The sequence below is a fragment of the Osmerus mordax genome, chromosome 10 (genome assembly GCF_038355195.1).
Source record: "Osmerus mordax isolate fOsmMor3 chromosome 10, fOsmMor3.pri, whole genome shotgun sequence".
Taxonomy (NCBI): domain Eukaryota; kingdom Metazoa; phylum Chordata; class Actinopteri; order Osmeriformes; family Osmeridae; genus Osmerus; species Osmerus mordax.
Genome location: NC_090059.1, coordinates 15,607,154 through 15,619,665, shown reverse-complemented (window position 1 = coordinate 15,619,665; position 12,512 = coordinate 15,607,154). Strand labels below are relative to the sequence as shown.

The following is a 12,512-nucleotide window of genomic DNA, read 5'->3' as shown; positions in this document are numbered from 1 at the left end:
ATCTCTGCTGAACAAAGCACACACAGACCAGTTATAGACAGCAAAGGAATCCCACTTTAAAACAAAAAAAGAGCCTGTTTTTGAGGCTCTATTCTTCTTTATCTGGGGCAATCATACTGATCTCCAGGGACTTTTTATTCCAGAGATCCCTTTCGGAATTCTGTCCTTCATTCCAATGCACTTTACCTTCCATTCGATTGTGATATTGAATGGCAATGCCTGTCTCAGTTATTCTATATTTGGACAGTGGAACAAAGACATGATATTAGATTACCAGTCATTTGTTACAGATTCCGGGTACAGTGTAGTATATCTAGTATATCCTGCAGGCTGCTGAAATGTGAGGGGTCTGCTAAGAACATTGTGCTCTTTCCAAAAGAAAAGAGTCACTCCAACTCCTAAAAAAACTAATTGTGAGATTTCAAGGGCACATCCTTCCTTCCAAGCACCCCATTGCGCTACGATAAAGACAAGAGTTTAAGATTTGCTGGTTGCAATGATAACTGACTCAATTTTTCTATTTTAAAGAGGGATTCTTTTTTAAGGCTTTTACGTTGCGGTTTTCATACAAAAGAGCCTTCTAAACACAAACGGAAGCAGTCAGGGAGGGGGAGGTCTCTCAACAGCTCATGACTCGCTTACCTTAGACAGCATTGCTGGTTGTCAATCATTCTGTCACTGTCTGTCTGTCTGACTGTTTTTCTGGCAGTCAGTCAGTTTGTGTGTTTGTGTTTCAGTCACCAAGTGCAGCTTTGTAAATACTGTTTGGCTTTTGATAAGTACCCAAGTCTGCACAATACAAATATAACACAACATTGCTTTGGAAACCACACTAGGCACTGAAAGCACACAGGTAGAGGTCAAGGGAATAGTATTTTTATAAGACATAACACGCATAATGAAAAACCTTTGTTGTTTTTTCATACAGCATTATTGTGATGGAAGACAGGGGCCTATGTGCAGTATAGAAAGCCATGGGACCTAAACCATGGAACCTGTTAGAATGTTTATGTTCTCATCGTGGCATGTCCTTGTCAGGTACTGTTCCCTTCTGACCACAAAGGATCCCCTGACCCCTGGGACCTTTGACCCCCTGAGAGATGACTGACACACACCACCACATTCAACAGGGATGTGACACTCCACCCAGGTGAAAACAGGGGCTCCTTTACGTGAACAAATATCCGTTTATCTCAATACGCATGACAAGAGTCTAAAGAATAAATGCTTTTAAAAGTGGGAATTTGTACTGGGTGTTTCGTACTTTGCACAACACATGTACATGTAGGAATGATAAGAGTCAAGACACATTAGAACGCGTGCCTTCAAACCTACCTACTGTACACGGACATGCCATAAAAAAAACATTCATACAAGAGGGGTGGGTTGGTCTTTGTGTAGACATGACAGTGTGTTACCGGCTATCAGAGAGGGTCAAGGTCAGAGGGGTGGACCGGGGACCTTACAGTGACACATAAAACCCCACAGAAAATTAACACAAAAGAAAAACAACAGCCACAGTACAACAACGACAAATACAGCACGACACTCAGATGGCATAGAGAGGACAGGGACAGGAGTGTAACATGTAAGAATGAATAAGCCCACATACAAACGCGTGATATGACACAACCTGAAGAGAGAGACAACAACGACACAGAACACATCAGACACCACCTGACCCTTCGTTTCCCTGACAACACAACTGTGCTATGCTCCCAGAGGAGCTGCCACCTCACACACACACACACACACACACATACACACACACACACGCACACACACATACACACACACACACACACACACATACACACACACACACACACACACAAACAAACAAACACACAAACACACACACACCTGTACTGCATTCAAACTAAACAGAACACACACGCACACTCAGTGTACCTATGTTGAAGTTTTGGTTTTGACCAAAACACTAATTATCAACTCACTGCACAGTTTGTGGTCAGATGTTTGATATTTATGAATAGCTAGTTATTGAGGAATGTCACTGACTTTACATGACATACTCTACATGTACTAGATGAATGTTCTTTTCCCTTCACATACACAAATGTATGAATCTGGGCTGAGGTTAAGAACACAAAGATGCAAAACATTAAAGGCTGGGTTTCATTTAAAGGGTATTTTCTAAGTCACGGATTCTCTGGACAAAGCAATGCAATTGGGCCTCGATAATCATTTACATTTAGTCATTTAGCAGACGCTCTAATCAAATAAAGATCTTAGTTTTAACAAACCTTAGCCCAAAGGAATGGAAGGATCTCTTCCTTTGTAACTTCTTTTCATTCATATCCACAACACGCTCTCAATCCCACTGAAGACATGTCCACAACACGCTCTCAATCCCACTGAAGACATGTCCACAACACGCTCTCAATCCCACTGAAGACATGTCCAAAACACGCTCTCAATCCCACTGAAGACATGTCCACAACACGCTCTCAATCCCACTGAAGACATGTCCACAACACGCTCTCAATCCCACTGAAGACATGTCCACAACACGCTCTCAATCCCACTGAAGACATGTCCACAACACGCTCTCAATCCCACTGAAGACATGTCCACAACACGCTCTCAATCCCACTGAAGACATGTCCACAACACGCTCTCAATCCCACTGAAGACATGTCCACAACACACTCTCAATCCCACTGAAGACATATCCACAACACGCTCTCAATCCCACTGAAGACATGTCCACAACACGCTCTCAATCCCACTGAAGACATGTCCACAACACGCTCTCAATCCCACTGAAGACATGGGTGACACTTAAACTCTATCAGACACACAGGAACAACACAATACAGTGGAAACAATGGTACAATTGTGATCTGCAACCATGCAAAGTGTGTGTGTGTGTCTGTGTATGCATATGTAGTTTTAGTTTGTGTATGTGTGACTGCAAACATGCAATGCTATTTCCTAGAATCAACCTAATATCTGGTTTCTGAAGATTCTCAAGAAAGAGCTGATACCAGCTAAGGGCTTCAGTTTAGCTCCATGTGACTTTATGGTGTTACCTCTGTTGGCTTATGGTTTGATCCAGGAGGAGGTGGAGTTTGCATTGAGGTCCTGCTGTAACAGAGACCCTTCCAGCTTATACCAATCCTCAGTCAAGGGGGAGTCAGGGCTGGCTGCCAGAGCTGCGGCCTCTAGTTAGTTGGCAACAAGGGTGTGGAGCATTTAGGAGGAGTGCGAGGGAGTGTTTGGTGCAGGTTGGTTGGGTGATAGTGGTGGTGGTGGTTGAGGGTTAGAGGGTTTGTTGCAACAGTAAATAAATTAATTGAGGTTTTGGGTTTCAGTGTCAGCAGGAGAGAACACACAGGGTCAAAGGGAGGAATGTGTGTACCAAAAAACGAAGAGAGGCAGGAACAGAATGGGAATATGGATTCAATATGGGGTCAAGGTTGGTGGGGAGGGAGAGAGAAAGACAGAAAAGGGGACGGGGGGGGGCAGGCATGAACAAAGGAGAGGTAAGAGCCAACACAGAAAATAGGTGGGGAGTAGGGCAAGAGGGAAGAAAAGAGGGAGAGAAACAAACAGACGTGACGAGAAGTAAATTAATGCCATGGTATACTGTCTGAGTCATTAGACAGAGCAAGAGAGAGAGAGAGAGAGCGAGAGAGAGATGGTATGAGACACATAGATAAACACAAGGACAGTATGATCAAAATGGAAGACAACAATGTGATTACAGTGAGGAGAGTGAAGAAAAAAAAACAAGAAAGAGAGAGAGAAAATACAGCGGAACGAAAGTGTGAGGGCGATGGACACCTGGACAACGTGGATGTGATGAGGCGGAAACAGGCAGAGCAGAGCAGAAGAGCCAAGCCAAAGTTTTCTGTTTGCATGTGTGTGCTTGTGTCTGTGACTGGAGCTTCAAGTCAATAAAACAGCCTTAGCTCCGATGAACATCATGTCGTGTTACTTCACATATATACCGTGTATTCACCTGTATCTACAAAGTCGGCGTGAGTGCATTGGTGCCGGTGCGCCTGCCCTGTGCGTGTCGAGAGGGAGGAGCTAGCCGCATCGTCCCTTATGCCTCTCCTGTCGCTGGTGTGGCTGTGGTTACGTCAGTGGTGTGTGTTTGTGTGTCCGTCACCCCTGAGGAGAAACGTACCTTTCCGCACATTCCCATCTGTGGCGCGGAATTCCCTGGTGTTGAGCAGGAAGCAGGCACGATCCTGCTGGTAGCGTTCCCGGGTGATGCCTCCACGCCCGGCCGGGCTCCTCTCGTCTGGGCTCAATACCTGGTCGATGGTGGGGCAGTCCTCGTTAGCCAGAGCGGCGGATGCCGCGTCGCCATTCTGCTTGGAATCTGGAGCGCGGGGAGGAGAGATGGAGGGGAAGGAGGGGGGGGGGGGGAAAGGGGGGGGGGGGGAGTGGGAGAGGAAAATGAGGGAAGACAGGGATTTCAGACTGAGGCTTAGTGTCTGGGCGGTGACAGGCTGCATACTCGGAGTATGACAGAATCAAGCGTGTTTTTGTGAGATACGTTGTTGTGCTGTAGGATCAAAGATTGTACAAATGCCATCTTGTCCTCACGTTATACAGGAAGCACGAGTCCCTAGTTCCTCATTAGTTAAAAAAACGAAACAGGACACAGAAGTGATACTTCTAGCCTTCGGGGCTGTTACACAACAAGGTTAATTAAGGGTTATTACATTGTTAGTGTAAAATACATTTGTGTTTAATGGTTTATTTCCTTAAATTGTCCTTGAACTGGCAAAAAGCAATTCAGAGCATTGGTTTCAGCAGTCCCTGCAGCCCAGACAGACCTGAGGGCCTTGTAGTCATATGAAACTGGTGTATCTTTAGCACCACAGATGTATGCATCTCCATATTTTACATTGGGAGGTGGTGGGTGATATGATGTTGCCTAGTAACATCAGCGTATGGACACCATATCAGTTCACTCTGGTATGGTGAACTAAACACTGAATGATGTGTGTGTGTGTGTGCTGTGTCTGTGTATGTACTATGTGTACAGGGTGACTGGAGGTTATATCTTTGGACGCAGCTGTCAAACCCAATCTCAAGCACGAGTTCCAACTCAGCAGTGCACCACCACAATCCAGAGCTGTTCTGAAGACAGCCTGTATGTCTGTGTGTGTTTGAGCAAGGGAAAGTGCTTGTGCAATAACAAGATTTTAGGTGTTCACAGTTCATGTGTGTGGATTTTGACTTGTATAAGACGTCCATCCACACAAAAATGTAAATGTAATTTTTTTTTTTTATACAAATGTACGTATTTAACCAATAGAAAATGTTCTCATTCAAATTACATTACACATTTTTTTTAACTGACGCTCCAATTAAGTTCCATTTCTCTTTAAACAGTTTGTTCTTCACTGGCAGATGGACGCCTCATGGCTAATGTGGACACACAAGTTGATCATAAATGACAGATGAGCTCTGATGGGCCTCTATCTCCTCTGGCTGGATCAAGAATCTGCTCCACAAGCCGTCCAGAAACGGCTAACATTACCTTTCGGAGAAAAAGACCCTCAGCGCCCTCCACCCCCACCCTTCTGAGGATTTGAAAGACTGCTTCATTACTGAGTATCACTAGCTGACACTGAACATTGTGATTCCAAAGTATCTGGTGTAGCAGATCTCCCCTCACTTAATGTGCAAATCCCTGTCTTAGTTTGATGGGATGTAGGTCTGCTAAATTGTAGAAGTTTGACAAGCTCTCCCCCAGAAATAGCAATTTGTGTGCTCCTCGACATGGAGGAGAAGAGGCACAGATGCTTGGCTAAGCTCCATGTAGTGCTAATGTGCTGATGTGAATCATCAAGGTCCCTTGACTCAAGGTTGTTTACCTATGCTAAGTCACTGTTTGTCCTGAAGACAGGTGAAACTAAACAACAGCTTACGCAAGGGACGCTAACTCACACGCTAACATGCTAACGTGTCTCCTGAAGGTACAGCCAAAATGGAAACGTCTCACCTCTGTTTATCTCTATGATCTCCTCCTGAGCCAGAGGGCAGTCCCCCGCAAGGCCTCCAGGCCCCATCACCCCACCAAGTACGTTTCCCAGGATCCTTTGAGGAGAGGCAGTGGCCATAGCCAGGGCGTCCGGCTTGCAGTAGTTGGGCGAGCCGGGCTGAGGGGCCCGAGGGATGTGCTTGTTCTTCTTCTTGGGCAGCTTCTGCTTGGCCATGGCCAGGGAATAGTACATGCCGAAGTTGTTGACGATGACGGGCACGGGCATGGCGATGGTCAGCACGCCCGCCAGGGCGCATAGCGCGCCCACCAGCATGCCGGACCACGTCTCTGGGTACATGTCTCCGTACCCCAGGGTGGTCATGGTGACCACAGCCCACCAGAAGCCAATAGGAATGTTCTTGAAGTTGGTGTGGGCGCTGGCAGTCGGGTCATCGGGAGAAGCGCCGATGCGCTCGGCGTAGTAGATCATCGTGGCGAAGATGAGCACGCCCAGGGCGAGGAAGATGATGAGGAGGAGGAACTCGTTGGTGCTGGCGCGCAGGGTGTGGCCCAGGACACGGAGACCCACGAAGTGGCGGGTCAGCTTGAAGATTCGGAGGATGCGCACGAAACGGACCACGCGCAGGAACCCCAGGACGTCCTTGGCGGCCTTGGAAGACAGGCCGCTCAGCCCCACCTCCAGGTAGAAAGGCAGGATGGCGATGAAGTCAATGATGTTGAGGGTGCTCTTGAAGAACTCGGCCTTGTCCGGGCAGAAGATGACGCGCATCATCACCTCGATGGTGAACCAGATGACGCACATGCCCTCCACGTACGTCAGCCAGCTGTCGGTCACCACCTCGTAGACGATCTCCTCGCGCGTCACGTTCCCCACCGTCACGTTCTCCGTCTTGTTGTAGATGGTGTTGAAGGCCTCGTGCGTCTCCATGCAGAAAGTGGAGATGGAGATCAGGATGAAGAGGAGGGAACCAAACGCCACATACTGCAGAACAACGAGAGAGAGAGAGAGAGAGAGAGAGAGAGAGAGAGGGAGAGAGAGAAGGAGAGAGAGAGAGAGAGAGAGAGAGAGAGAGAGAGAGAGAGAGAGAGAGAGAGAGAGAGAGAGAGAAGGGACGGGTGCAGGGAGAGAAAGATGGGGGGGAAGTATAATCAGTAATTCAGAAATGCTACCATCCACATACCGACAGGCCAGCAAACCGAGACACCAGAGAGAGATAGATGAACGATGGGTTTCCACCACTCTCATTACCATGCAAGCTACAGGGGAAAACAGCAGGACTCGGGTTATCTGAGAGACTGCAGGGCACTGCAGGGTACTACTCAGTGTTGTGAGATAATAAGCCAGGATTATGTAAAGCCTGACTAGACACTAAAGAGAGATAATTGTTGACCTTCAGGGTGAACTGCAGGGTCACACTGTTACTGGGCATGATGTTTATACAGTGTTATTCCATCTGACACTCAGAAAACGGCTGCAACGGTCATCGGCATGACAGCCCAAGGAGAAAAGTTGTCGTAAAAAAAGGGAAAAAAACTGTGGAGGCACTCGTCATAAACCTGCAGAAGAGACAGCGAAGGGGGGAGGGGACCTGGGTGGGATGAGAAGAACACAGGCTAGGACTCCCTCACCGGCATTAGCGCCGAAACAAGGAGGAGGTGAGGAGGAGAGGATGGAGGGGAAAGGAGAGGGAATATTGATGGGAGACAAATAGAGGGGAGGCGGAGGGGGCAGAAACCAAGCCGGGGCTTGTGACTTGTAGATGCTGCGTATCCCAGAGGACCGTGAGAGGGGTTCAGAATCAGAAGGCCCCCTCTGGACGTGCTCCTGGCTTCTTACAGTCTCCACTAAGTGTCTCCAGGCCAGTTCGCGGGACAGTGTCTGATAACCCAAGCAGGGGCGTCGAAGTGGGGGGAGAAGTGGGATTGACGACCCAGGGCCCCAATGGAGGGGGAAGGACTGACGACCCAGGGCCCCAATGGAGGGGGAAGGACTGACGACCCAGGGCCCCAATGGAGGGGGAAGGACTGACGACCCAGGGCCCCAATGGAGGGGGAAGGACTGACGACCCAGGGCCCCAATGGAGGGGGAAGGACTGACGACCCAGGGCCCCAATGGAGGGGGAAGGACTGACGACCCAGGGCCCCAATGGAGGGGGAAGGACTGACGACCCAGGGCCACAATGGAGGGGGAAGGACTGACGACCCAGGGCCCCAATGGAGGGGGAGGAGGGGAAAGGCCTTGAAAAATGGCGGTCTGGCTGTAGTTATAGTCACATTTTAGACCGGACCCTCAATCTTATTTTAAATCTCTATTAATAGTCTGAACTAATTTCACAAATGTATTATCGGTTGCCTTACATGTACTTGGGGAAACTAAGAACGTACAAAATGTTGATTTGGGGAATATTACTAACACATTATTGACCCATAATGGTATGTAAGTGCATTACTACAAAACATACATTGTGTTACTACTGTCAATCACATTTGTATATTTTATATTCCACTGCAGAAATATGTCCATATCTAATGTACGTTGATGTTGACTAGAGACAGTGTGGAAGTTAGTGAGCTAAAATTCACTTTTAAATGTATTTCAGGAAATTCTTTCATTAAGTCATATTCTAAAATCAACTGCCAAAGTAGGTAATGATGTTCATGAAAAGCGTTAGTGTCATTAGTACATTGCCATAACTGGTTGGACACTGCCTCCAATTTCCTGCCTCTCCTGGGAATCTGGCCTGTCTGCCATCATTTCCATTCTACAATGTCTGGCATCTCTCCGCTCATCCCCTTCCAAAACTCTCCTCAGGGCACATTTGTTGGATGGAAAGCAAAACAAAAGCAGTCGTAAGAGTGGCCCTGCGCTGAGATCTGCAATCCGCAGACTCAGTTTCAGAAGGAATATATAGTTTTTTTTCTTTTTAGAAACAATTTACTCAAAATACAGATAGCGTTTATCCCACCCGTAACACGACTAGACAAGGACATCAGTGTTTTCGTCAGCAGCGATCGCTTTTCAACCGCTCATTTCAACGATTTGTTTTCCCAGGGTTTGCTGTCGAGGCAGCCTGGAAGTGGACTGTGTGCATGGTGGAGGACCTCATTATGCTGGTCCGTTCAGTTGTTCTTGACTCAATTACATCCGCGTGATAATATAGTGTGTGCATGGTTCCAACCTCCCCTTCCCCCACAACAGACCGGTACTTGGTCAGAGGTGTATTTATAGACTTCAGTATACTTTGTGTTATAATCAAATAAATAATACATAACAGACATGGCCGGAGAGGAAGAAAAATAAATAAAACCCCACTTGAGTGGAGCCCATGTAAGTGAAATCCTTGAGTGCCTTGGCTGTTATGTGTGCGTTTCCCATATGTTATTCGCATCCAGGATGTAAATGTGGAGACGAAATGAAAGGAGGATGCTTGAGAGACGACAGTGAGGTAGCACTGGTGAAAGGGAGGGATCGTGATGTTCATCATGGGCTCCTGTTTCTTAAGATCAACATGAACACGTTGAACCCTGACCCCCCTTTCACCGTCAGGCATCAAAACGAGAGTGAACATTCATCTCTCTTTTCTTGACAGGAAATAGATACACTACGTACATAAGCCCAAGAGAGATACAGTAAATACAGCAGAGATTAGCTGAGTGGCATTAGCCTGTGGCAAACGAATGTCAGTCATAAAGGCACTTTTCAAAATACAGCCAGTGTCAAGGAATTTGATTGGGCCAGCTGTATTAAGGGATTAGCATACAGTATGTGCAGATATGTGAAGATGCATTTGCATGTAATTTCAGGGGATGTTGGTGGTATTCAGGTTTATCTGTGACAAACCTCCAAAAAGCTTACGTAAGCTCTGACTAGATGAGGCAACATACTGTAAACCAGAACACACCAAACCAGCCGCCATCCATTGTATTGATTGAGAAGTAACTCTTCATTCTCCAACAGCTGGATCATTCTCATTCTGGTTCACTTTCCTCTTTCAGACGTTCTATCTCTCTCTCTCTCTCTGTCTTTCTGCGTCTCTCCTCGTCATGGCTACCTTATGTTCTTCACCTCTTTCCAATCCATCTCTCCCTCTCCATCTCTCCATCCCCTGCTCTCCTCCCTCTTCCCTCCTCTGCCATGTCTCTGTAGTCTGTGTCTGACCTACTTTTTCAGATTGCTGCAGTGCTCTACCCCTCTGTATTGTGAACACACACGCACACAAAATGCACACACACACAGACACACACACACAGATCAGATTCAGTCCTGTCTCCCGTCCACCCGCCGCCCCCATCCCAGAGACCAGAGAGGAACCAGGGGGACCTGTTCATGGAGCTCTCTCATTGGCCAGGACCTGTTCCCACAGCTGAGTGGTTAAAAGTAGAACTATACATGTTGATTAGGAGAATTGAGGGTTATGTTGACAAAGAGCATTGTGGTGGTCTTAGCTTTAGCAGTAGGTACAGCGGTAGTGCTAGAAGGAATACCTTTCAAGTTAGTTCTCTGATGTATTGTCTTGAACATTAGCCCTCTCATATGCACACTCACAAACACATACCCACAATGCATGCATTCACTCACTCATTCACTCACTCACTCACTCATCATTCACTCATGCACACACGCACACACAAACACATACACATACACTTATTCACAGTCCGCTAACCATCACCCAGAAAAAGTTACTTTGGAAAAACTCACATCAAATCTGATATGTAGGCTGCACAGGTGGTGAGACAGAGGGAGGGATGGGAGGGAGAAAGACACAGAGAGGGAGGGAGGGAGACAGAGAGGGAGAGACGTAGGGAGGAAGGGGGAAGGGAGAGAGAGAGGCAGAGGGAGGTTGGGTGAGACGGAGGGAGAGTGAGAGAGACAGGGGGAGGCAGGCTGGTTGAGACAGGCGGACGGGGAGATAGAGAATGTTGCAGACAGGTTAGCTGGATCCAGATGAAAAAAGAGGATGATTAGATGAGAAGCCAATGATCAGAGGTCACATGACAAAGCAGGAAGAGGTGGCAGTGTAGGTACAGTACAGGTAGACTGCAAACAACGACAAATGCAAACTTTGAACGGGAGCAGAGTGACTCAAGAAAAAGGATGGTGCGCTCAGTAACAACATACTTCACCATTTCCTCCTCCATCAATATTTACAGTAATGTTGCTACTTCAATTACATGCACTACAAATGTAATATTCCTCAAGTGCAAGAGCAGTAAAGAAAATCAATAGATCAATCCATCACGTGGGCCCATGCTTTTTCAGCTGTATATATTATGTTAAGTGAAGGATCTACTGTGCCATGAAATTATACTGTACTTCCTGGGCTTGACCACTAATGCAATTCAGGCTATTCATCAAGCCTGCATTAACACAGGTGTGTGCATGTGTGTTTGTGTGGTACATGGGTATGTCTACTTGGCAGAAAGAGAGTGCTACCTACATGATCACTGCAATGAGGCACGCATGAAAGATGGACAGAGAGAGGGGTGAGAAAGAGAGAAAGGTTGAAAGAGAGAGAGAGGGAGAGAGAGGGACAGAGGGAGAGAGAGGGAGAGAGGGAGAGAGAAAATAATATGAAGAAGGGGGGTGGATACTAGTAGGAGAAGTACTCTGTCACTTTTCCTTTATTTATCCCTCCATCCCTCCATCCTTACATCCCTCCATCCCTCCATCCCTCTCTCTGCTGCTTCCTATTGGTATGGAGCCACTTATCCACTTGATAGAGTATTGGGGTTAGGTGTGTGTCTGTCTATATGTGCGAGCGTGTTTGATTGTGCGTGTGTGTATGTGTATGGGTTCGAGGACAAGAAAGTAGATGGTCTGCTCCCTAAGTAATCTATGTTCATACAGACTGAGAGCCCAAGCTCATTAGCATAGCCTGATATACGATCCCCCATGGAGACCCCTCTCACTACGTCGTCTACATACATGTAAGCAGGCCAATGACCTTCAAGCCCCATCTATCCAAAATTTGATTTGGATAGATGATCAACATAAATTTAAGAGAGAAGGAAGCAAGGTGGAGATGGGAGAGATGAGTGGAGGGAGAGCGGTAGGGGAAAAGGGAGAGATAGAGAGAGAGAAAGAGAGATTGAGAGAGAGAGAAAGAAAGAGAGATTGAGAGAGAGAGATAGACTGAGACTGAGAGAGAGAGAGAGAGAGAGAGAGAGAGAGAGAGAGAGAGAGAGAGAGAGAGACGATTGAGAAAGGCGATTGAGAAAAGGACAATGAGGCGTTGACACAGTCGGTGCGACTTTATGAGACCCGGCTGCTGCTGTTGCTGGATGGAGGGAGGATGAACTCATGAAAGTGAAGGAAGGAGGGAGGAGGAGGGAGGAGGAGGCAGGGACCTGGTGACTGTGAATGAGAGAGCCAAGAAAGGGTAGAACAAGTGGTAGAATGAGAGGGTGAGTGGAAACAGAAGGGCCACCAACAGCGGAGATTACGGTAAAGGATGAACGGAGAGAGAGAGAGAGAGAGAGAGAGAGAGAGAGAGAGAGAGGAGGGATACAGCCCTGT

General features: G+C 47.2%; 1 protein-coding gene across 3 annotated transcripts in view; it reads right to left on the bottom strand.

Annotated features, from left to right (window-relative positions):
- Window positions 1-12,512, bottom strand: part of LOC136950332 (voltage-gated potassium channel KCNC1-like) — a 31,815-nt gene that overhangs the window by 6,778 nt on the left and 12,525 nt on the right. For 2 of the 3 annotated variants that reach the window (XM_067244624.1, XM_067244621.1), the window contains exons 2-3: window positions 5,993-6,974; window positions 4,160-4,357 (exon numbers count right to left, since the gene is read on the bottom strand). In XM_067244624.1, the coding sequence (XP_067100725.1) occupies window positions 4,160-4,357; window positions 5,993-6,974 (1,180 nt within the window). Of the gene's footprint in view, window positions 1-3,056; window positions 3,189-4,159; window positions 4,358-5,992; window positions 6,975-12,512 lie in introns of all 3 variants that reach the window. The other variant, XM_067244620.1, reaches the window with a different exon arrangement.